Source organism: Leptinotarsa decemlineata, unplaced genomic scaffold (genome assembly GCF_025532065.1).
Source record: "Leptinotarsa decemlineata unplaced genomic scaffold, Ldec_3_MD MMD2_tig00000035_RagTag_RagTag, whole genome shotgun sequence".
Taxonomy (NCBI): domain Eukaryota; kingdom Metazoa; phylum Arthropoda; class Insecta; order Coleoptera; family Chrysomelidae; genus Leptinotarsa; species Leptinotarsa decemlineata.
The window spans coordinates 23968701-23995968 of record NW_027412540.1 but is presented as its reverse complement, the minus strand read 5'-3'; the positions used below and the strand labels follow the sequence as shown (position 1 = coordinate 23995968).

The window sequence follows — 27268 nt, the reverse complement described above, 5'->3', positions numbered from 1 at the left end:
ATTTTCAAATCGACACGTTTCGATTGGTCGCCTGTATAAGAAGTACAATGGGTCCAATACATTTTCAATGGATCATTTACTCCATCCACTCCTATCTCCTCGGCAAGTTTGGAGTCCATTAAAGTAACCGTGCTTCCTTCATCGAAGAGCGCATATGTTTTCATTGACTTTTTGGGGCCGATGACAGTGACAGGAACTATTCGAAGTAAAACGGTTTTATATTCGGTTTGAATCTGAAGAAAATGCTCATTATTGAAACAATCTGGATTCTGTGTTTCCTCTTCTTTCTTCTCAGCTGTGATATTGTTATAGGACATTGGCATATTTGGGTGAACCAACCAATAAAATTGCCGTTTTTTGAAGAAAGAATACGTAAACGTAGCTTACAGAACGAATAATAGTCTGAGTTGATTTATTAAAAACAATAAAGACGTAACTTTGGTATGGGATAGATCAGAAGTATATAAGCCGACTTGTGGCTCTTGCCCAGAACTGTATATTGGCCAAACAGGTGGAACATTTTCCCAAAGGATTAAAGAGCATAGAAGGTGTTTTGTGAATAGAAAGACCAATTCCACATTTGTAAACCACCTTTCAGCAGAAGGACATGAGTTCAATCATGAATATGATGTATTACATTCAGAAGAGAATATTTAAAATTCAATCTTCTAGAATGTTTAGAAATCAATAGATTCAAGAATTGTAAAATGGTTTAGTGAAAAGCTCACGATAAAGTGATTTTAGAATACGTTAATTCATGTATTTGTTCACATTGTCGATTGATTTTTTCATGAACTTGCTGTCATCAGAGACAAAAAGTGTCATTTATTATATTATTTTATTCGTCCCTAATGTCAACGAAAAACAATGAATACCAAACAAACTCGAACTTTCATTTCCGGCGTTTCCTCGATGAAAACTCCATTCGAAAGCTTTCCAACTCGATTCTACTCCGATAAATATTGAATCAGAGCACTTCCATTTCCCATTCTGCTGCTGAAAAAGCTGTCTCTTGCACAAAGCATTGACAAATGTTGATCATTCCGTGTTAGCCACCCAAATGGATCGCCAGAGCAGAATTAATTGATGGCAATTGGAATGAGTAACTGATATGCATTAATTTTGGACAATAGCTGTTCAACATCCGTTACACAATTTATTATTCATTAGACAACTTCATGAACTGATGCCATCGACAGCGGTGGGTGGGGTTTGCTGAGAATGAAATGGTTGAGTCATTCATCAATATATTGGATACTAGCTATTTGTAATGATTATTATCCAACAGATCACAGTAGTTCTAAAAGATACCACATTTTTATTCATATAATGTCAAAGAAATTCCGATTATTAGCGTTATATTTTTGACATATAAAGTGACACTTTTCAAAATTATTTCATATACATGTTTAGGGTTGATTTTAGATAATGAGCTTACATGAAAGAAGCATATCAACTATGTTCAAACCAAATGTGAGAAAGACTTAAACATTCTCAAATGTGTCTGTAGAAACCAATGGGGGGCAGATCTCAGAAATTCATTATTGTTTTACAGGTCTTACATTCGATCCATACTTGATTACGGATGTACACACATCGGAAAAGTCTAGGGATAGTTTTATAACATACTAAATATCATAAAAATAAATGCATGAGGTGGTTTAATTTCGATTAAATTGGTACACTCGACCACCCTGTAGATTTCTATGGGTTGAACAAAGCCTGCAAAAACGGTAACTAATCTTTTATCAAGTTTTTTAAAAACTGTAGGTTTTCGGCTGAAATGAATAATCTGAAAGTGTCGAGTTTGTACATTCTATGCAGTTCTTGCTCAGCAATTAAACTGAAAATATTGTGCTTTAACATGGAAGGCCATCACTTACCATTGGCTGAGATGAATAGAGCTGTAGAGCTTCTTCAAGGTGGCATGCGACAAAATGATGTAGCTCTTCGTTTGGTGGTCTCCCAAAGTGTTAACAGTCGATTGTGGCGGCGTTTCCGTGAAACTTGCAGTCCAGCCGAACAACATCCAGGGCGAGGACGCGCTACAAATGCAGTTCAAGACCGATTTTTGGTCTTAACCGCAAGAAGACAACCGACAATCACAGCACCTGAGTTGGTTAACGTGTTGCAGCAGACGCACCAGGTAACCATTGGTCGTGATACTGTCAGAAATCGACTGCATGAAGCAGATCTCCACAACAGAAGGCCACTTAGATGTCCACCTTTGTCGAGAGGCAATCGCGGTAGAAGATTAGAGTGGTGTCAAGAACATCAAAACTGGGATGCAAATGATTGGGCCACAGTTTTGTTTACAGACGAATCCAGATCTGGATTTTATCTGTAGTTCTGTAGTAAGGTGTTAACTCGCCTGTGCATGGAAACAATAAGGGCGTTAACGGTATACATTTGGATGTTGTTCCATTCTTCTTGGGCCGCGAGTGTGAGTTCCAGGAGGGTGCTAGGAGGATTAATTCTATTTGAGATTACTCGTTTAACGAAATCCCACATGTGATCAATGGGATTCATGTCTGGTGAATTTGCTGGCCACGGTAATCTTTGAATATTTTTAATCTCTAGTGCATTCTGTACTCTTTTCATGCGATGGGGTCTAGCATTGTCATCCATGAAAATGAAAGTGCCTCCAATTTCATTTTGGAGGGGATGAATAATGGGTTCAATAATGTTTCGAACATATCTATCCCCTGTCATAGTATCTGGAATGGGAATAAGCTGCATACGACGACCATGCATTATGCCTCCCCGAAACATTACTGATCCTCCTTAGTATGGAACGACTTATCTAGCAAAACATATTATTTCTTGTCGCCCTGGCCCTCTACAAACTCTGTGTCGCCGACTATCACTAACTGAACCAAATCTGGTTTCGTCCAAAAAAAGGACATTTCGGCACTGAGCTAAAAGCCAGTCTCTGTGTTCCTGTGCTCACTGTAGACGAGCGGCTATGTGTCTGGGAAGTAGACTGGTACTCTTATTGGTCTCCTGAATTGCAAATTGGCTGTAGCAAGTCTCCGCCGTATTGTGGTACTGGAAATCAATCAACTAAACGTTCTTCTTAAACGAATTCGGACTGGAGACTGTTATGATTCGATTCCGACGTACATATCTTGCTAGATACCGATCTCCCCTTGCATTAAGTACCACCCTAGGACGCCCAGTTCCACGTATCCAGCCAATACTGTTAGTTTCCTGGTGCAAATGCACTATTCGAATAACTGAAGCGCAGGGAATCCTTAGTCTATCCGCGATTTGATGATTCGGCAGACCCTCATCATGCAAAGCCACTATGCTTGTTCTATGGAACACTGAAATTCTACTGCCAGGTATAATTGCAAAAAAGAACTCAACAATCACTTGAACACGCTAAATCGAACCACTTTTCAAACATTGGTATCTAAAATTAGAGAAAATTGTTTTTGTAAACACTTTTGAATGCCTAGCACAGGCGAAAGAAATAAAGATGAAATGTACAAAAAACCAGCCATGATAAATATTTTGTTTTACATTTTACGATGGGGTCCAAGAATTTTGGCGATGTGTATAGTTTGTGAATTTACTTTGAAAACCTGTGTGAATTATTTGTAGTTTTTGTGATTTTACTACAAATTTTTACAGTGCATAACAGTGTTTATTCTCCATTCCCTATCACCTCTTTGTTTCAAACAAGCGGCAGTTGAAAATGTTATTTGTTCAATGAATAATGATCAAACAAAGCTTTTCGTTTGTGAGCAATTCTACCGCAGCACAAACTAATTCAAATTGTGAGTGTGTACATAGTTCAATTTGCTGCAATTTCCTCTTCGTACACTCAACAATTAGGCAATGAAGTATAAACTATGAAATGGCGATTCATGTGAGAAGTAATGAAAGAGTTTTAATTGGGAGAATGCATAAAGTGTGACATAAATGCTTGATGGCTTTCCATACACACATCGTTTATGCAAGGAGTGTACTTTATGATTCAATGAATCGCAGTTGTAATAAGTAATTGTGGATTATACAGGGTGGTGGCAAAGCGAATCGTGTTTGAGGTGTGGTGCCGAGGAGTGTATAATTTATGTCACGGCAGAATGTAGTGTATTTCATCAATCAACAGATCTGGTCCCATTGTATGCCGACTTCTTCAGCTATCAAACAATTGAGTAATTTTTAGGCAACTTTGGTTAACACGAATAGTATTATTATTATAGTTCATGGCTCATATTGACATATGATAATAATATGAAATGATAACAGATACAGTTATTGCATTAAAACAGACAGATAATAGAGATATAGGGGCATATAAGATCAATTAAGTAATTCAGAACCATCCATTCGCTTCATCAAACAGTAGAGAAACAGGCATAATAAAAACTATACAACAAAAAATAAAAAAAAAAAGATCTTGTTTTCACGAAAGCTGATAAATCGAATGCCATCGTTATCCTTGAACGAGTAACATATGTTCAGAAAATTGAATCAGTCAATCAAAATGAAAAGCTTACTGTCATCAAGAAAGACTCAACGAAAAAATAGTCAAATTGAACTGAAAAATGTCCTCTCAGAAACTGAAATCATTTTCACGGAATCAGAGAAACGGATAAGAGGATAAGAGGGGTTCATCTCTTATCCTAAACTATATGGCCTGATAAAAACACATAAAGAGGATAACCCCATAAGACCGGTAGTTTCGTATATAAATAGTCCGGTAAGAGAACTAGGAATACGTCTCAACAAGTTCAAAAATATTACAAATTTCGCCTCTCCTCACAGCATTAAAAATTCACTGATATCAGTAGAAAACATAAGGAACCAAACCACGCCTCATAATTCAATTTTAGTTTCATTCGATGTAAAGAGTATGTTCTCCAATACCGTACAACGAGTGTAAACCCCCCATTTCAGACATATTAGATCTAGCGAAGTAGGCTATATCACTTCCTTTGAAGTTTCAACAGCTTTCGATGTGTGCCTAAATCAGAGCTACCTACAGTTCAACAACACATTTTATAAACAGAATTCAGGTTTACCAATGGGCTCACCCCTTAATCCACTTTTAGCAGACTTATTTATGAACAGCTTGGAGACCACTATAGTAAATTCCGACTTGGGTAAAAAACATATTCATTTCTGGTACAGATATGTAGACGATATTGTCGCCTATTTCGGAGGTATTACACGACAGCAGAAAACATTTGACTGGTTCCGCAATTGTTGAAGTCATCAGGCCGAAGGTGTCTCTGGGTCCTAAAATCTTTAGTCCAGCCGCTTCCTTGGCTAAAGAGTCTGCAATGCGATTACCTTTACTTCTGTCGTTCCCAGAGGCTTTGGCTAAATCTTGGTGGCACTCTAGAACTAGCCCTGAGGAAACACGTTGTCTGTTCAAGGGCTTCAATAGGGCTTGTCTACTATCATATATTTTGAATGATACTTTGAAACCAGAAACCCTTGAAACGATTTTTTTATTGCACTATTCAAATAGAGCTGCACCACGATTGGGAAAAGTCGAGGAAGTCGACCTCAGAAAACAGTGAAGACTATCTCAAGCCCTAGTAGATATATTTTGAAGAAGATGGCGAAAAGAATATTTACTTATACTGAATAAACAAATGAAGTGGTATGAGAAGGAGGACGACTCATCAGAGGACGATGTGGTACTCGTCATTGACGACACATTACAATGGAATATGTGGCCACTTAGAAAAATTGAAAATGTTTATAGGGGATGAGATGATTAGAGTTGTGGACGTCAAAACAAAATCAGGAACCTATAGACGGCCGGTTACGAAAATTTGGAAATTGATCGATTATACAGATTCTTAACGAAAATTGATTGAAGAATACGTCAAATGCAGTGATTTCATCACGAGGAGAAGAATATTGTTGCTTTCGATTGATTTTGATCACCTAGTTTGTTTAAATAGTTGTTTCGTGGTTTGTTTACAAAAAAATACGATTGCGACATCGAAAATAATTTTTAAAAAGTTATAAAAATAAAGATTCACTTGAAACGTTAAATTCTTGGTTTATTTCGACTTTAAATCAAAGGAATTCACGATAGACACGACTGGTCCAAACACCAATCCTTCAAAACCAACCATAGTTTCGTGAATTGTTTGCACAGAGGTACTCGAAACCACACCTACATCAAGGGCAACAAAACCACTGTTGACCAGTGTAATACTTTAAGATTATAGTGAAAGGTGTTCCTGGCGAACAAAGTGAATGCAGAATCACGGTATGGATCGTAATTCCGTGTTATCTCCATTTACACCGTTTACGCCACATTAGCCCGAAGCCAACTAACAGTACAAAGGCCTGGAGAGAAATCGTCATGTCATATCAAAACAATGAAATATTAAACGAAAACCGACAGCGGAAAAATACTAAGTAATGGCAGATAAAGCCTAAATGGCCATGTCTCGTTCATTTTTCTCGCTTTGTGATGCTGTTCCGTTTTAATAAAGCGTACAGTTCATATAGCACGTCTTGGGAAAATATTAAATTTAGCGGTTTCATTAGAATTTTTATTATCCTCCAACGTGTGGCCTCAATGGAGGAAAATTCTATTTTATGGTTCAGTATGTCGTAGAGTCGTAGTCTAGGTGACTCGGTTTCCTTCTATTTGGGTCAATGAGTCTGTTTAAAAATCTGTTTTGAAATCAACAAACGAAAGAAAATGAACCCAAATATTTCGACGACGGAAGACAAGTTCGAACCGAAATCAAACTGAATATCAAAGAAGGTTTAGACTCGTTTTATTTCTTCCAAGAAATTGAAGAAGTACTTCATTGAAGTTTTACCTTGATTACTGTTCCGTATCGTTCGAAGTTTGTAAATACAGGTACAAACTATATAGTTCGGCAACCGTGCATTTTTCAAAAGGAGAACGAACCATATTGGTACGAAAAATTAATATGCTCTTTGCGTTTATGAGAGACGGAACTCATGGTATATTATTATTGGTTAATCAATCGGTTTGTGATACATTTTGAATTTAGTTATTTGTTTGCTGTGGAACAATTTTCGGAAGATCTTTCGATTAGAATTCATATTTCCTTCATTTTCCTACTTCACCTTTCTATTTTCCCTAATTGCCAACATATTGGGTGGAAGGAAGGAACTAGCGATAGTTTTTGGGGTAAGTTGTGAATTTTTTAACCTAATCAGGTAATATTCGCAACAATTACTATAGTTCAGAAAATTGTATTTTCAGGTTGAAGTATTTTAAATATCAAGCAGTTGAGAAGAGTAACAAAACAGTTCAACATGCGTCGAATGGAGCCTCAAGTACCAAACGTTTCGTCTGGTATGTGCTCTGAGCGCGAAAACGAAAGTTATATCTCTAAGTCTCAGCAACGACTGACTAGCGAGCTACTAGTTCACTAGTATTTATGATTTCATACGGTGGTGGGAATGAAGGTAGGGACAGCGACATGGCCAACGGTGGGGACAGTGCTGGGAGCGGGATATCCATGCGAATGCTCATTCCTGATTGGTCCACACTTTTGCTGGGCCGTTCTGATTGGTCTGAACCGTTACTAGGTTGTTCTCATTGGTGCACGTTGTTGACAGGTATGATACTGGTGTGATGTCGATTGAAATTGTATTCTAGTCAATTTCTAGCCTTCTTGAGTACTGGATTCCACGTTATGTTGATCGGTTTACCCTCTACTTTTCTATTGAAGCTGTTGGGGTGCTTATAAACTTCAATTGCCTCCCTATGAAGTTGTGCGTGGTAATGCGAATAAATTGGCTCAGTGTTTAAACGGATAAGACTTTGGAAACAACTCAATAGTATCTTTCAGGTTAGGTTAGAGACTAAAATTAAATTATAGGTGAACAAGTGAAACAAAATGCATTATAAGTTGAATCGATAATATGTGTGCACCAGTTTGTAGAGACGTTTCAGTAGTATATATATCGCAAAATTCAAGTAATTATTCCATTCACTTCTCATGCCATTGTTTTTTCTCTTGAAAACGTAGTCTCGTTAGAATAAAATGAAAGGATTAATTCTGATTCATTTTAATTTCGCCAGAACCATTTAACACTCTACATTGAAACAGAAAAAAATGTTTCAAAAATGAATTCACGAAACAGGTCTGTACAGAAAGTCTATAAAGAACTTGCAAAACCACATAAAAGTCCTGAAACGAGAGAAGCTTTTAAATATATTTGAGTCAAGGTTCAAGCACACCAGCAATCTACATAATGGAAAATTCAACGACAATGTATGGAGACGAGTAAGTGGATTTTGTATATTACCTGTCTGGAAATAAGAAGTGACGGCACTTTCATCTTATCGTTATGGTGGGTGGTTTTATCAGGGTTTCTGGGTGACAATTCTATATCTGTGAAATATAACGTGAGTTCATTATAATTCAACAAAGAAGATTTATATAAAGTTCTTTGTGTTTTGATGAGTTTGACTTCAAGGAGTTTTTGAGGATTATGAGAAAAATAAAAACAGGCGTTATATAAACGAAGTACAGGAAACAAGAGTTTTGGAATGTGTGCCATGGAAATATGAAAAAAAATCAATAATTTTATGAAATTGTAGTGGTCCTGGGAGACTTGGAAGAAATGGATAAGTCAGAGCTACCTGGGGGATATGTTGTAATAATTAATAATTAGAAAGTCACTTTCAGAGTACTTGAAGTAGGTGAATTCGTTGTCTTCAAGTCCCCATCATATTCCTCAACCTCTTGCCAACCGACTACCACCTTTTTGAGAGAACTAGATCAACAAGCTTATGCTCTTGAAGACCCTGTCATGGGTAAACTTAATCATACATATACGCAACAATGAATAATTAATACTACCTAAAAATATACACACTGTTCATATTCCAGTATAATTTTTCGAATTTTTGAAAAGTAGAAATATTCCTAACAATAACAAACACACACAAAGAAAAGAAAAACGAATAACTATAGTAATGGTTCCTTAATTTCCAATCTACTCGGAAAAATATAGACATTAAACATTAACTATCTATAGCAAAGGCAAAAAATTTTCTTTGTAAAAAATGGGATGAATCATTTAAGAGTATCAATGAGTTCATGTAAAATATGTTTATTTTTTGAAAGTATCCATTTTTTGAGTTCCCTCTTCAAACTGTATTTGTTATGGATCGCTTTAAGAGAATTTGGAATTATGTGGTACAATTTTGGTCCTAAATAAGTAAAACATTTCTGACCTATTAAGACCCTTGTATTGAATGGATGACTTAATTTACTTGAATACTGTTTACGCTGAAGGATAAAAAATATTGCCGTTTTGGAAAACAACTGTCTGATGTCAAGAATTTGTAACTCGATATATAATGAATCAGAAAAAAATCGAAATGAATTGTGATATATTACTTTCAAGATTCGTTTTTGCACATTTTTAAGGGTTTTGACAATTGTTTTGTTTGCTCCACCCCAACCAAGTATTCCATATTGCAGCAAAGATTCCACTAGTGTATAATAGAGGATCCTGAGCTATGTAACAGAAAGTATTTTTTATAATTTATAAAACTTGAACATGTATATATCCCATCTCAATACAGAATCTATAAAAATACCTAGATACTTTACTGACAGTACTAGTTTGACACCTTCGTTATTAATTTTCATTGACTCATATGGGGGTAAGTACTTCTCATATGATGTAAAACAAATTACATTTATTTTACTGAGATTTACTGTAAGCAAGTTTTCTTTAAACCACTCTATTATCTGTTTCAGGTCTTTTTCTGCCGTATCTTTCACATTCAACCAGTTTTTGTCCTCATATATGATGACAGTATTATCAGCTATGGTGAGGTGATTCGATTTGGAACGGAGGTGAAATATCTTGGTATTGTCCTTGATAGAAAACTTACCTGAAACTACATATAGACTTGCGCAAATCGCTAATTGCACAAATCCATCTAATGCAGAGTACAATAGACTGCTGGTTGTAACTGGAAGCAACATTCATTTACGAACTGCCTTATACAGTACTGTTCCCGGGTAGAGAGGACTGGATCCTTCTGGAGAAGGAAATATTAAGAGCAGATAGTTGTTCGTTCACAGATGGATCAGGTTCTGGTGCAGGTGTTTTCAGTCGCAGACCCAGGACAAAGATATCAACCTGACTAGGGACATATGCGACTGTATTTCAAGCGGAAATCTATGCTATTGAATTGGGTGCAGTCTCACACAAGTCTCAAAAGGACTTAACAAGTTGTCTTTGGTCTGGATTCCTGGCCAAACTGGCCTGGAAGGCAATGAGGCTACTGACTCCCTTGCAAAAGAGGGTGCTGCAAACTGCTCCATCGGACCAGAACCTGTCATTTGCTAAACAAACATTGAATTCGCAAAAATACGTGAAAATGAAAAATATATTTCAGAATTATGTCTATAGTATTGGTAACAAAGGAGGTTACTCTAAAAAAATCAATGTGTGGGTTAGTTCGTGAAAACAAAAGTATGCTGGATAATGGGAAGATTAATAATACAATTAATAATATCATTGGTATATCGAGTGCAAAAAATTCAAATCTAGGGTGAAGATGAAAGAAAGAGAAGAATACAAAAGCAGTAAATGTGTTATATGGAATGTTATACATTCATTCATAGGAAAGGAAATTGTACCTTGAATATATAGATTTTTGAAAAGGTGGTTACACCAAAATTATCTGAACCTGGTTCGAAAATATGAGCAGAAAGACAAAATAAAACTTCAGACACGTTTAGGAATGAGATTGATGGAAGATTAGAAAAAAGGACATACTATCAGAACTTTCTTATGGAATTGAAAAAATAAACAAAGGGTGAAAATAGGTTGATTTGTAGTCATGAGAAAGATGAGAAGATAGAAAAATTCAAGAAAAAATTGTCGAGAAGAAGAAGAAGTACCATGATAAAAACGAACGAATTTGGATGAAGTACAGAAAGCCTGACGAAAAAGTGAGGAATACAAGAAAATATGAAGAATTACGGCAGAAAACACAAAGTCGTTTAGTATACGTGAAAAACTACCTTTGAAGTGAAATTGATATCCTTGATGTTTTAAGTCATTTCACGAAAATACATTGATGCTGATGACCTAAAAAACAGTAACTGTGTTGAAAAAAAAAAATTAAATCCTTTATTATTTCCTTAACACCTACACTATTTTTTCAGTGATCGCTTTATATAAAATTTAGGAAACATTAAATTAAAGTTAACAATGAAACTAACGAGACGAAGTATATAATCACCCTCCAACACATACTTATTTTCCACTCCCTATCATTCGCATAAGAAACGTTTTTTATTTACAACAGTAGCCTCGCCCTATTTTTTAATATCCCACTATTTGGAAGTATGTCTCCCACCCTCAATATAACTTGTGTATATTTACGGCAACCAAGGTGTGTCCGACAGTGAGGGGTATTAATATGTCAGGAATATTAAATATACACAGTGTGTTGAAACCGATGGTGGTCCCCAACTGCAGCATTTTTATTCTGAATATTCTAATTCACACGGTCTACGTAGAACACCTTGTATACAGCCAATATCGATCGGGTTGAATTTTATTTTCGTAAGTTGGGCGTCTATGCACTTGTAATCCATTTAAAGCTGTTAAAGCATGCTGGTACACAGATTAGATCAATAATTACCGATTACGACTATTACGAGCCATTTTCAACGCAACAGAAGGAAGATTTGAAGTGACGCTTTCAGTAGCAATTATAACTCAATCAAACTTCTCTGGTGATTCAACTCACTTCAGAATATTTTCATTGGAGGTTTTTCTCGTGTGAGAGTAATCGAAAATTCACCGCATGATTTTTATCAACCAGAAATATACAGTGTGACCCATTTTTAATGGAAACACCCCCCTAAAATTTGAAGTTGTGAACCGATTTCAATAATTTTTTTTTTGAAATATCAAGTACTAAAAGGTCTACCTTGGGACAAAATTTGAAATGTTTATTAAAGTTTCAGGGCATACTACGATATTTTTTCTTAGTCGAAAATCGGGATTTTTTATTAGCGATGTTTTTATTGAAAAAATCACTACGCTACTGGATTCAGAGTGCCTCTAAACAGGTGTGACCAAAATTTCATGAAAAAATATTCATTATTAATAAAGTTACGACAACTCAAAAATTCGAAAACTCACACAGCTAACAGTTACAAAAAACACCCTATATCAACTGATATAGCCATGAGAATATTTTTTTCATGATTTCAACAATAAAATGCCGCCAGATGAAAAAAAAAACAAATAGCGTAAATACTTTTAGTGAAAATAACGGAATTACATTCAAGTTTTCACGCAAATTAACTAAAACTAAGACCTAATATTTCAATTTAAATCTTAGTTGCCATGGAAATGATATTACAGTTTGACACTTGTGAAAGATTTGAGTGTACTATTGTCAACAATATTCACCTTACAGTTCTTCGAACTATTTTGTGTCATGGCTGCAAGATTGAGCGTAAGAGAAAAAATTGAAATTGTACGCCTTTCGGGAGATGACGTTAGAAGTGCTAGAGAGGTTTGTAGAGTATTTAATGAGAGACATCCAGATCGTCCTCGTATTAGCTGCAATACGGTAAATAAAATAAATCAAATATTCAATGAAACTGGTGGAGTATCAAAAATGATGTTAAAAAGTAATCCTGTACAAAGACGAAACAAGAATGACAGGAACGATCAAATCATTTTAGATTATTTCAGAAATAATCCTAATGCCAGTATAAGGAATGCCACTTTAGATTTGAATATTCCACGAGAAACTATTCGGAGATGTCTCAAGGCGAAGAATATTAAACCTTTCAAGCCAAAATTTTTACACACACTTCAAGAAGGCGACGAAGCAAGACGCCTGGAATATTGTTTATGGGCCCAAGAGGAATATTTAAACAATAGAAATTTCCTAAAAAATATTTTATATACCGACGAAGCCACTTTCACTACAAATGGAGTAGTGTCATCACAGAATTGTCGGTGTTGGGCAGCGGATTATCCTAACTGGGTAATAAACTGTAAAAGCCAGTATTCCCAAAAAATCAACGTCTGGTTTGGGATTTTGAACGAACGAATTATTGGTCCTTTCTTTTTTGAGGAAAACATTAATGCGCAGAGGTTTCTAGAACTTTTAAACACAGAGTTTTGGGATGCTATTCACGAGCTGCCAATCAATGAACGATCAAATTTAATTGTCCAGTTAGATGGGTGTTCAGTTCATTATGCCAGAGCTGTGAGGCACGAACAATTTCCAAACCGATGGATAAGCCGTGGTAGTCCGTTTATAGAGTAGCCACCCAGATTTCCAGACCTCACAGTTTTGGACTTTTTTTTCTGGGGACTTCCCACACAAAAGGTTTACAAAAACCGCTCAAGAGATAGAAATGAACTTTGTGCCGGAATTCGACAGGTATGTGCAGATATTAGCTCTCAAGAACTAAGGAACGTAATCAGAAACATTCGTAAGCGCTACGACACATGTATCGAAATACGTGGTGGATTAGTAGAAGCTACTAGAATATGAGTTAGAATTAATTGTTGCACTGAATCGAAACATTTCAATAATTAGTTATTAGTTACGTTTATTAAAATTTTTGCTTCATTGTTAGTTGAATTGTGTTCCGTTATTTTCATTAAAAATATTAACGCTATTTGTTTTTTTTTATCTGGCGGCACTTTATTGTTGAAATCATAAAAAAATGATATATTGTGACTGTTAGCTGTGTGAGTTTCCGAATTTTTGAGTTGTCATAACTGTGTTAATAATGAATATTTCTTCATGAAATTTTGGTCACACCTATTTATAGGCACTCTGAATCCAGTGGCGTAGTGATTTTTTCAATAAAAAAATTGCTAATAAAAAATCCCGATTTTCGACTAAGAAAAAATATTGTAGTATGCCCTGAAATTTTAATAAACATTTCAAATTTTGTTCCAAGGTAGACCTTTTAGTACTTGACATTTAAAAAAAAATTAATAAAATCGATTTACAACTTCAAATTTTAGGGGGGTGTTTCCATTAAAAATGGGTCACACTGTATATAAATAAAGCTCAGGTGTTTTCGGTGTCATTATATTATTTTATGTTTCATTTATACTATATAGGTTCTACTGTTATTTAAAAATGTATTGAACAGAAAATAAAAATGACATTATTAGTGGTTGAATATATCAAATGAAAATAATCCAGTGCCATATAATGGGAATGATTATTTTCGATTCGATTTCGATATTTGAATTCCGGAAAACAGTTAATATTCGAAGGACTTGGTCTGACCCTTCTGGACCTGTACGTTATGGAGGTTGCGTTAATGGCAATGGTACGATTACGCACGGCTGGTGTAAATCTCGAAGTAGGAATCGGTCAATTGAAGCTGAGCCTATAGTGCTATGGGCCTACACTCGCTCTTCCTACTCTACAGATACATATTTCAGAAGGGCTGATTATATGGATGATTCTGAGAAAAACACTCTCATATATTATCATTTTCATAGGCTTCATTTATTGTATAATAGGGCGTTAAACTTTTAACATCTTCCTAAATTTTATAGATATGATATTTGGGATATGGATACAGATATTTAAAAATTATTAAACCAGTATCACATAATTTTACGATTATGGAATGGGGTTAAACGGAAGGATATTTTCTGTCGTGTTTACACAACAGAAAATAAACTTCGCCCTTTATTTCCATATATGAACCTTGATTTCCAATATTTTTTGTATTCTTTTGAATGTGGAAATAATAAAGACGATTATTATTATGATAGATTATCCGATCATTCGATAGTTTCGGTTTACAATTACGGAACTATATAACATCTCTGCTATTAAGTTGAAACTTGGCACACAACTCCATCTAATCATTGAGTATGGAGCAGCTATAAATTCCTATCTTATTTTTAATGATCTCAAGACAAGCTTGAGAATTAGACGTAGATTTTGGATGTTTGATGAAAAAGCCAATTGATAAACAAATGCCACTTTGTCAATTCCCATGACCACACCAAAGTCTTCATGTAAGGAAGAAAAAAATATCAAAAGTTAAATTTTTGATTCAACATATAAAGCTTTTTGAGACATGGATTCAAAAAGATTTTCTCCTCAGAAACATCCAAAGATTCACCCTCTTAAATATCTACATCTACATGTCATTCAGAAACACCCAGTATAATTATTATTTCGATCACCAACTCCTTTTATACCACACAACTTTTTTGAAGAATTATATACCAATAATTGAACTGACACTCTCCAAATTGATTCATTATATTTATCATTTAAGTCGTGAAGCTGTTTAAATCAAACATCCCACAGATATAATTCGACAGAAGTATCTTCAAGAGTTTCGCAATAATATAAAAAATTATTCGTCAACCAACACACATGTGGCTATGATATAATAGGGAAATCAACATATGCACATTAAAACATTCACATTATGTAGATATTATTGAATCAAATACATTATGTGAACCATTTTGGAACACAGCAATGTTATATTATCATAACTTAATAGTTTTGGAAGAGAGGAATCATTAGTGTCGAATTATTTTGTCTTATTATTGATTAGGCAGCATCGAGTGTTAGGATCATCAGCTGCTATTTTTCAGCTGGCTACGTCAAGTCTCAGTTATATTTTTGGGAGAGGTTACTTTTTTTCATAAAATTCAAAGTAATTCTGATTCGGGTCACATCTTTTCAATAGGCATTCTTGTAGTGTATTATTTTTTTGTTTTTGTTCGTTCACTTCACACAAAAAATACTGTATCTGTATCACCAGAAAAGTCAATCTCGGTACATATTTGAAGACAAGCAATGATGGATTGTACCTATTGCCCGGATTTGAATTGACTTGATAGCTTGACAGGAAGTTTTTCACTGGACTGTACCGACTTAGTTTGTACTAGGCTAATATTTCTCCAAGAGATGAAAACAATTCCAAATCAGATGAAAAAATAATGAGGGTATGAGGACCTTTCTGATGAAATTTTTCAATATTGTAAGTATATAATATTGTTTTGATAAAAGGAATGTTAACTTTAGATAATTGTGCCACAGTCCCAGTATCTATATCTTATCCACTAGAAACCATACTAGTGCTATTGTAGAACATTATAATAATTCAAAGAAACAAGCTATACGTGTGAGAAGTGTGAAACTTGCATTATATGATTTCTACTAGTTCGGACTTTCATTGTCTAATATGATACTAATATGATTCGAAATCCATGGAAGAACAAATAAAATTGAAATGAAACTATCGATTATGTATAAGCAATAAAACGTGAAATGAAAAAATAAAATGAATAAAGATAAAATAATCAAAATAAAATATGAAAATTACCACAGAGTGAAGATAAATGAAAAAATAATGAAAATTGAAAATGAGCAAAAAATATATAGAAAATACAAAAGAATATTAAAAATGAAAAAAAAAATACAGAAAAAAAAGTTACTTCACGAAGTTTCGATTGTTAGTATCCACAGTCGTCTTCAGGTGATGACTGGACTGTTCCTTCGAGAGATGACTATTTATAGGTTATTTGAGTGCTTGTCTACCCCCACTTACCTTTCTCCGCTTCACCGGTTTAGCGGGAGTAGACGGTTTGGCGGGAGTTGACTGATTTCCGCTTGATAACATGTTTTCATATGTTGCGTGTATCTACGCTAGCCCGGCTAAATACATTGTTGAACAACATATATGCAGCTTCTTTGAACTTCTTCTCAAACCAGTGTTCTTTCCTGTGGATGATATCAGCTTGGGACCAATTGATGTTTTGTTGATGAGTCCAAACATGCTCTGCTATTCCCGATTTGCTTGTTTCTCCCCGCTGTGTATTTTTCTTGTGCTCTGCAATGCGGACTTTCAATGGTCTCTTAGTTCCCCCATTGCCGCACTCACAGGGTATCCGGTAAATGCAATTCTTAGAATTGCAGTCCGCGTTTGGTAGCCTGGTTTTCGTGCTACGGATGGTGTTTCCGGATCTGAAGCAGGTTCTGATGTACCAAATTCTTTTTATCCTTTCCGGCAATTCTGTGTTGTGGGGAAAGGCAAGCAATGGTTGTAACGGCTTCTCTTCCTTGCGAGGCTCTTGCTGTCTTCTAACCAAAGTCTGTTGGACCATCACTTTGAGGTAACCAAAGATCCTTTCTGATGATCCCTGGTTCCTTTTCGAGACCTTCCTTCATATTACAGGGCCCGAAAGCATGATCCACTAGAGTCGTGATGATTCTTCTTTTGGTAGATTGATGGTGGTTGGATTATATTGAATTGTGAAACGTACTAATGTATATACAAATATATATTTTTGGGAACGAAAATGTTTTGGCTCTCTATTTCTCCATCTCTATACAGAAAAAATATGAAAATCTTCCGACGAAACGAAGAAAGCAAATAATTGTTACAATTATTTGCTTTCTTCGTTACAATGTTACAATGTTACAATTGTTACAATGTTAATATGTCAAAGCAAATAATTCAAAAATGAACTCTAAATAATTAAGTGCTTCTTCTTATAATGTTATCCAGTTTGGTGGCAAGTATCTTATTCCGAAACATCGATGTCTGTCATTGAGGATGACAGAGTTCCATATTCTTTATTGTGTAGCAATCCTGTGAAAGATATCTGATTCAAATCCATTATGAATGTTTGGAATGTAAACTGAATAGGAAAAAGTGTTTTTGTATATTCCGTATAAGAGTAGTAGCTTGGAAAGTATGTTTTCCTTCGTTTAATTCAATATTCATTTGTTTCGAAAGAGCTGTTTTTCCAGTTTGTGTCTGAAAGTTACTTATCCGCATAAACTACATATTTTTGTAGAGAGTTCATTTTTAAACCAATTGCTTCCTTCCTTTTTTTGGAAGATTCCCACATTTTTATAAAGAAATGAAAAAGTAGAAAGCCAAAACCCATCTTTCCCAAAATTCAGTCTCCCTCAAAAATATACCCCTTTCAATTCATACAAGATTCCTTTGGCTGGGATTGAATGAAATAAGCGAATGAATGTCATCGAAGAATTGAGTAGATCGAACTCATTCCGTGATATAAGGTCGATATTTCATGAATAGATTTCATTTATTGTGTAATGTTATCCAGATTGGTGATTAAAAGGCAATAATACAAGTGTTTTATTCAGAAACATCGATGTCCACCATTGAGGATGACAGTGTTTCATGTAAGTGAAATTTTACCTCTTTCATATACTTACTATATTGCTAAGCAACTCTGTCAATTCCACAAAGAATGTTCGGAATAGAAAAAAGTGGTTTTTGTATGTAATTCAAGGTTCATATAAAAGAAATTGCTTCACTTCCTATGATCTTCCACTTTGGGTTTCATTCATATTTATCGTCCACTCGGTATAATCCTATTTTACAAATAGTCGTATACATTACGACCCTATTTAATGACATTATTTCGGGATCAGATTTTTGACACTTCTGATTCGATTTCAGTGCCTCCATTGTCACCACCGCAAACTTCCTGAATTTCAGATATAGACAACAAATCAGAATAATTTTCTTGAGATTTTCACTTACTGGCTCATTCAACCTTGATAATTTCTTGCAACACTTGTGAATCAGATGTCAAACCTCAGATTTCATTGTAACCAAGAGAATCGAGCACATTCACATCTAAGAACTGATAAAAAAAGGTGACAGGAATTTTTTTTACTCGGTTCAAAGTGGGATTCTTCTCATAAATGTGATAGCCTTCGCCCAGTTCTAGCTAAATCTAGTTTATCTGAAGAAAACAAATTAACGAACTCATATCATTCTGTAAACGGATAATTGAATCTCGAAATTGTTGAGCTCCTTCCGTTCAAGTTGATATCTAACTAAATTAATAATTTAATCTTGGGCACTGTTTGACCAGTGACAGATATATGACTATGTTGACATGGTCAGTAGTGTGAAAGTCAAACAGAATGTATCCATGCCCATTAAGTTTTGCAAAAGGCATAGTCATAGAATATTTAAAAAAAAGAACTTCGCCAAATGAGTCCTTAAGAAATATTTGTGAATTGATGAATAAAAAAAATGGTTTCTCAATATTGATATTTAATTTCAAAAGTAGTTCATCAACAGATGCCTTGAGATGGAATGAATTTCATTATAAAACGATATTATTATCAGATTCCCAGTGTTTTCAAATTATTTCATAAACAAAGCATTAGTTATAAAATTATGTGTGTACAATAAATTTTCTTGGAATGTACGTGCATTTCAAAAAAGTAATGAAAATCATAACTGCCAATACCTCTTACTTTCAAGAATTATAATACAAACCAATTAGTTTCGAGCGAATAATATGAGAATGTATTGAATAAAAATTATTGATTTCAGAATCAATTTCATTCGATCCAAATTCCTGACAATAATCCAATATTATATCTCCTAGCATTTACTTATAGAGTAAAACCACTTTCAAAAACTACTTCAATTGGATTAATAATGTAGCAATTAACCTAGTTTAGCTGTATTCCTCTTTGAAAGCGTGAAATATAACTGAAAAAGTAATAGTGCTCCATTAGATGGAATAACTCAGAGTTGTAATAGCAATTAGTGTGAATAGACAAAAATATAAAATTGCTATATCGTGCCATTCATCAACAAGAGAAACCACTTTCGTACATCTCGTCAAAAATAATGATTCGTTCAATAATATCATTGAAATTCATTGAGTTATTATATGGTGTTATATCATATATACACGTGCAGTTATTCGACGTTTCGGCTTCGACTGTATAGCCATTATCAAGAAGGTAGGACTACACTGAGCTCTGTGGTTTGAATCTACCCACGCCCCAGGACTCGTCACTGTTCTCCGCAACGTATCGCATGATAAATTGGTATCCTGGGTGTACATTCGTTCATCTTTGATACAATAACGACGTTTCGGCAAGATCTTGCTATATTCATATGCTTTGCTTGGTAGCTGAACTTGAAACCGAAGTCGACGCTTGTCCATTTATAGTATGACGTAGGCTGTCGTGAATTTCTTCTTTAGTGACTATTATTTACAGTATTAGTCCAGATAATCCGTTAAGTTCAACGCTTTTCCTCTCAAACTCAGTACTATAAGCAATTCTGCATACCTTAAAAAAACTGTTAACTAATTACAACCAAGGCCATCTTCATATGTATATCTATTCGATCCATTACCTATACAATGACCGCATGTGAAGGACAATATTGTGATAGTAACATGACGCATAATGATTCAACAATAATTGAGATAGTCACTTCACGTACTCACAAAAAATTATTCACACATACTTCATTCGTATCTTCCATCTTTCAACAATATTAGCATGTCTCGCAATTTATTGTGAGAAATTTCTATGTCGTAACCATGTATCCCCAATATTGGGAATAGGAAAAAGTCTCAGGGGGCCAAATTTGGTAAATACAGTGGCTGAAGCATGATTGCTGTGTTGTTTTCTCCATTCTCTATTAGATATTCCGATTTTTCACATGAAACATTTTTTGTACGACTGTCATTAAAAGTGGCATTTTTAATGGTTATCAAGAGTACCTATTGAAAGATGACGTTTACAAAGTAACCTGTTTGAAAAAAATTTTAACACGATTTTTTTCGACCAAATAGCAATAAACAAAACGTAATTATTCAATTTTCAAGGAAGTTTTGTCATGAACAATAGATATAGATACAATTACATTCTGTTGCAAATGTATTATATACATTAATTACATTATTATTATTTATGATCATTAATATGAAAAGTACGATTAGAACAACTGCTGATATTAATATCTTGTGATGTTGAAGAGCCTTGTATATATTTGAACTACTTGAACAGAGCAAATACATAACATTAAAACGGTGAATTGAAGGGGTTATATTTTTTTGGAGTGATTAATTTTTGGAAAAGAAAGTTTTTGGCTTTCTACTACTCCATCTTGATACAAAAAAAAGAAGGATGAGGGAGTCTTCCAAAGAAAGGAAGGAAGTAACTTCATACATGGATGTGTAGATCATGCAAAGAAGTAACTTTCAGACACAAACTGAAAGAAAGTCCTCCTGAAACAGCTACTTTCATATAAACTACCACTACCAGTCTTGATGAGGCCATTGGTCTATTTGGTGAACTTATCCTTTACCACTGGATCATTTCCCGACCCTCTTAAAATGGGAAAAACTATTCCAATCCATAAAAAAAATTATTGCCAATCCTTAGAAAATTACAGACCCGTGACAATCCCATCTTGCTTTTCGAAGATTATTGAATACGCCTTCTTCAATCGATACCGTTCTGTGATAATAATAACGTCTTTGCCAGAAATCAATATGGATTTTTAAATAAGAAATCAACCATAACAGCAATACATTCATCCTATAACGAAATAATCAAATGCCTCGATGCAGGAGAGTGCCCTATTGGGATATTTTGTGATCTCAGCAGAGCATTCGACTGTGTAGATCATCAAATTCTAAAAGATAAACTGTACAAGTATGGCATACGTGGTCTTCCGCTGTCTTGATTATCGGATTACCTCTCTCATAGAAAACAGTTTGTAGTAGTTGATAAAATGAGATCTGATATAATTTCTACGGACCTTGGGGTGCCACAAGGATCCATATTAGGCCCAATACTGTTTCTGTTTTATATAAATGATTTGGCAAACTCAATAACGGAAGAAACAGTAATAATGTACGCTGATGACACTTCTATTATTGTCTCGGATAGGTATGATTCTGACTTGGAAGAGAAATGTGCTGAAGTTTTTCGAAACTTAAATTCATGGTTTGCGGCAAATAAGTTATTCATGAATGTTGATAAAACTGTTCTGATCCGTTTCCATAACAGACAGGAATATTATACACCAATCAGTTTCAAGATTAATGAGAGGGGAGATTCTGTAACGACAGGCACCGAAAGTACCAAATTCCTGGGACTTCATATCGACCAATGTTTAGGCTGGCATAATCATCGTGAATTTTTAATGAAGAAGTTGAATTCGATAACATTTCAGCTCAGAAATTTAAGACAAGTGTTGAATATTAGTCAGTTGCTGACGCTGTATTATGCTCAAGTTGAGTCCAGACTCAGATATGGCCTATGTTTCTGGGGATTATCGTTACGTTGGAATGAGGTATTCCTAGTGCAAAAAAGAATACTGAGAACCATAACAGGATTGTCAACTAGGGATTCCTGCAAAAATGTGTTCGTTGATTTTAATATTCTAACATTGCCTTGTTTGTTTATATTTGAACTGTGTTTACATGTTTTTAAAAATGACAATGAAATCTTTCTGATGAATAGATGTATCCGCAATGTGAATACTCGTCAAAATAATAATTTGTTTGTACCATACGCCAGAACAAAGCTGGCTTATAACTCACCAAATCTGATGGCTCCCCGAATATTCAACCATTTGCCAATGAATATAAGGGAGAGCAGATCTCAAGCCGAATTCAAATATCGCTTGAAATATTTTTTATGTTCTCATAATGTTTATACTATTGAAGAGTACATGTCCCATTAGTTTGTAAGTAGTACCTGAGATTTTATCACTGACGGCTCCTACAAAATGTATATTTGTCAACAGGAAATAAATTTAAAAAAGAAAATAAAAATAAACATTGAATAATACGAAAGAAAAAATTCTTTCGAAACAAATACTTCTATACGAACACTGAATTATACAGAAGATACTTTTCTCTACTTACTTGAAATACAAACTAAGTAGAGAAAAGTATTTTCTGTATAATTCAGTGTTCATATAGAAGTATTTGTTTCGTATAATTCAATGTTTATATGAAAGTAGCTGTTTCAGGAGGACTTTCTTTCAGTTTTTGTCTGAAAGTTACTTCTTTGCATGATCTACACATCCATGTATAGAGTTACTTCCTTCCTTTCTTTGGAAGACTCCCCCATCCTTCTTTTTTTTTGTATCAAGATGGAGTAGTAGAAAGCCAAAAACTTTCTTTATTAAAACGGTGTTCCAAAAAAATTCAATTCGAAGAAACAAATATCATACATTAGATTATTATTTCTGCATTTTTTTCTCGTTTACATTGAATAAATTTGAAAAAGATATGTCAATTCTTACATTGTCTTTATTCATGGTAATAGTCCAAATAATCTGACTCCAATTCAAGTTCAACGCTCTTCATCTACAACTCAGCACTATGAACAATTCTGCGTACTGTAAAAAACAAAACTGTTGACTAGTTACAACCAAGGCCATCGTCATATTTCCATTTCATCCATTACACAATGACCACACGTGGAAGACAATATTGCAAAAGAAGCAAGACATGAAATGATGATCTAACGATTAAAATAGTCATGAGTCAGTGTTTACTACACATACTTACAGAAAATGAATCACTAGTCGTTCTTCTGTACCTATTTTCGAATTCATATAGAATAATGAATAATCCAATCCACAATTGGGTTCCCCCGTACACATCATGATTCCTTGAAACAGTATCTTCCATCTTCCAACAATATTAGCTTTTCTTACAATTTATTTGTTCAAGGCATCTGAGATGTGTAATTTCATCTCAAGAAATAAGAGTTATCTATAGCTAACATATTTATCCGTCCGTGGTTTTTCGTATAATGCTGCTAGCGACGCTCATTTGTTCTTGTTTTCTGCTGCAATATATTGAGGATTCAGTTCAGGAACGGACCAGTCGCCCAGCGTTGCTACGAGCTACGAGCCTTATACACAACGGTTTGGCGAAGGACTCTCATTCCCTAACACCGTTCAGCGAAGCATTTCGTTATCGTTGAACTTCGTAACAGTCACATAGTGGGGGATACCGTCAGTCAGGTTTTAGTAGTCGCGAGGGAGTTCAGTCACAAACAGAGTGTACCTCAAGATCCTCTTGAAGAGCTGCGAAGTGCGGAACTGTTGATGATATAGTTCGGGTGGTATGACTGAAAAGTTCTGCAGAACCGCTTGGTGACAGTGAAGATAACGATTCTTGGATTATAACTGTGTTGTGGATGATTTAGTGGGTGCTGTGAAAATGGAAGTGAAAGGAATTTTTGTAATATTGTGCCTGTGTGTTGTTTTGGACTGTACTTTCGCCAAAAAAGGTAACAGAATTTTCATTTTGAAAATATACATTGATACTCATCGGTGTAAACATATTTAAGACTTAAATAAGTGAGTTTTCTGTATAAGTGCATACATCTGAAAATTTTTCAGGAAATACAATATCTAATTGAAAACACTTTTCCAACACCACAACAAAAATTACGGTCTCTCGACGCGCGTTTCGCTAACCAAGTTAGCGGCCTCAGGATATCAATATGACTGAGATCAGGAGATCATAATGATGTTCTCGACACGTGTTTCAATCACCAAGTGATCATCTTTAAGGGGAAGACTAAACTGAAGATGATCACTTGGTGATCGAAACACGTGTCGAGGTGATAAAATAACTGGGATAAAACTCCAGTAATATTCATCTTCAAATACTTCATCATTCGCTTTTCCAACGTCATCTAAGTTATGATATTATTGCATGAGGATTGCATTGAAAATTATGCAAAGAACAATGATCAAACCAACTCTTTATCGAAACTGAACTCTTTGATATAAGATAATTATGCTTCTTCCAAATTTTCTGAAGGCATCATTTGTTTCCATTGAAGTAGAAACCATTGGAATGAACATAAGTATAGGCGTGTAAAAGTGAAGCCTGAAGTGCGGTAAGGGGTATACACATAATCGTATGAATAGTTTATGGAATGTTAATGAAAATCATATTAAGACAATAACATCTTCTTTTAATTTGTATCATAAAAGGTTTCCAGGAAATAAAATATTCAATGTCTTCAAATACGTCATTTTCCGCTTTTCCAACGTCATCTAAGTTATGGCATTATTGCATGAGGATAAAAAAATAATTTCAAATCGTTGGGAATTTGCAAAGAACAATTATGAAATTTCTTTATCGAAACTAAACTCTTTGATGATGATGATGATAGTTATGCTTTTTCCAAATTTTCTAAAGGCAACACTTATTTCCATGGAAGTAGAAATCAATTCAATAAGCATAAGTAAGACTATAGGCGCGTACAAGCGAAGCCTGAAGTACGGTAAGGAGTATCGGCGACATGGAAAAACATGGGGTTGAACTCCTCCCTTCTCTCCTGTTTTTTAGCTCATAGTCACAAATATGAAGTGAGAAATAAAGGCGATTATTATTATTTTATCTGAAGTAAATGGTGAAAATAAGTTTTATATTCTATTAAATTGTATTAAGAAGCTGTGTTTTTGTTTCTTTGCAATTAGTTTGATCTGCTATACAATGGATTGTAATTTCTATATTTCTCAGAAATAGCTCTTGATAATTCTGATATTTGGTTTGTCTCAGGAAAGTTATCTAATTGATGAATCCTTAAATTAGAAAAAATATCAACATCTACAAAATTTTTGAGAGTCTGATACAAAACTTTGTGTTTATTTAGATCTTTAGATATGTTTTCTCCATATCTTCAGAGGGATAGATCAAATAACCCCAGTCCTTAATCCACATCAAAGCATAATTAGAGATGGTTTTATTAGAAAATAAGCTATCAATGCAGGGATGAAGTTTTAAGAGACGTTTCTGGCAAATTGACATAATTGGGCAATTCAAACCAACCAGAATCTTTTATATGTAACTTATATTCAATATTATTTGTAGTTTTATTTAGTCGTTGTATGACAAATGAACAATTTAATATAGATAATTGTTGGAAAGGTATACAATTTCCACCAAACTATTCCCCAATTCCAAATGGCTCGCAATTTTTCTGTAAATACATTTGAACTGTTTCGCAATTGGGTTATCATTACACCCGTCATGAGATCTTACGTTTCCCAAAAACAATTCAAGGTGTTCTTAGCCGAATTTGTACATTGGAAGATTTTTAAATAAATTAGTATCTATGAGGTATTTGTGCTCTGAGAATTTACTTTAATTTATTCTTGAAATGAACTATCAAACTTTTTCATGTGTACTTAACTTACCTACCTATGAAAAGTCACACCAAAGAACGCTTTATTTTTGTTTGCACTATTATTAAAAGAGACTAAAACAGATCAGTGAACCATTTTGATTTCGAAATCCGATCGAAAAATGCCTTTTCAAAAAAAGTAAAGTCTACTAACACTGAATCACGACTAACAACGCTTCCATTTATCTTACTATTAATTTACCATACTTCAGTCGTCACTTGGCGATTTGAGTGCTTATTCCCTTGGTTTCTACTCTCATGCTTATTTCGAAACAACCTGAGTCAGACTGAGTATGTTATAAGATATCGAACGTAGTTCCATTGTTTGGGTTCTGGTTTTAGGATTCATTCGCCCTGAAGTGAAAAATGTTGTGAAAATTAATGAAATATTAGCTGAAACAATCGTCACTATGATTATCTATAATATTTTCTCCAAAAAACGATGATCTATCAACCTATCTCCACTTGAATTTTCATTAAAAATGGGTCATATGCCAAGTGCACCAAGCTAGGAACCAAGTTTAAGTGAGTAAATGACTTAAGTTTATCATAATTTGATGAAATTTGATAAATCGAGCGATTTCATTTCGAACTATTTTGTTTAGAAGCCAAAAAGGTTTCCAGTGTAAGAAAATCAAGTGAGACTGAATAAATTAGGGTAATAGTATAAAAGTAGAGTTTAGAAAAAAATCTGGCTCCGGAAATAACTGAACAGGTATCCGTTCCATCAGTGTCCTACTTCAAGTTGAAATCGCGTTAATATTACGAAACTAATTGAAGTGAACTGGCCAACAGGCAATTTTCAGCACGAATAAAACTAATTAATGTGCATTTTCATTACAAACGTTTTCGTTATTGCACGAACAAGCAATTTTTTTCATGAGTCCGCTTTATAAATTATAAATGCATTCTTGACTAATATTTTTGAACCGAATTTGCGAAAAAGTGTGATTGAATCGACCTTGAGAATGTATTTTTTCTGTCTATATTTGCTTGGTCATTAACTCATTTTACAGTTCACATATATCTACCATGGGACTTGAAATGAACATGGAGGAAGAGAATAACACTTTTCTTCATCAAAACATTCAGTCCAACAACTTATTCTTCATTAACTCATTCAACATACGATGAGGAACTTTTCTTTTTAGTTTCTGATAACAAATTAAAATTACCAATATGAGAAATTAATAAAGTTAACAGGCCTAAAGTTGACAGAAACAGGAGACAAACACCAAGTGAGGTCACAATAATCTATTTAAGAGGATATATGAA

At 34.5% G+C, this 27268-nt stretch overlaps 1 protein-coding gene and 1 long non-coding RNA gene across 5 annotated transcripts in view; one reads left to right on the top strand and one right to left on the bottom strand.

The window, feature by feature from the left end:
- LOC111501843 (protein amalgam) overlaps positions 1-27268 on the top strand; it is a 335770-nt gene that overhangs the window by 254502 nt on the left and 54000 nt on the right. For 2 of the 4 annotated variants that reach the window (XM_074172072.1, XM_074172069.1), the window contains exon 1: positions 23840-24082. The exons of 1 other annotated variant lie outside the window; for it this stretch is intronic. In XM_074172072.1, the coding sequence (XP_074028173.1) occupies positions 24013-24082 (70 nt within the window). In that variant the 5' untranslated portion in view covers positions 23840-24012. Of the gene's footprint in view, positions 1-23839; positions 24083-27268 lie in introns of those variants that run through there. One more of the 4 variants, XM_074172071.1, reaches the window with a different exon arrangement.
- On the bottom strand, positions 23089-23487 carry LOC111501844 (uncharacterized). The gene is made up of 2 exons (XR_002721656.2): positions 23353-23487; positions 23089-23180 (listed from the first exon to the last, which is right to left on the bottom strand). It is a non-coding gene; the product is annotated as an uncharacterized lncRNA (long non-coding RNA).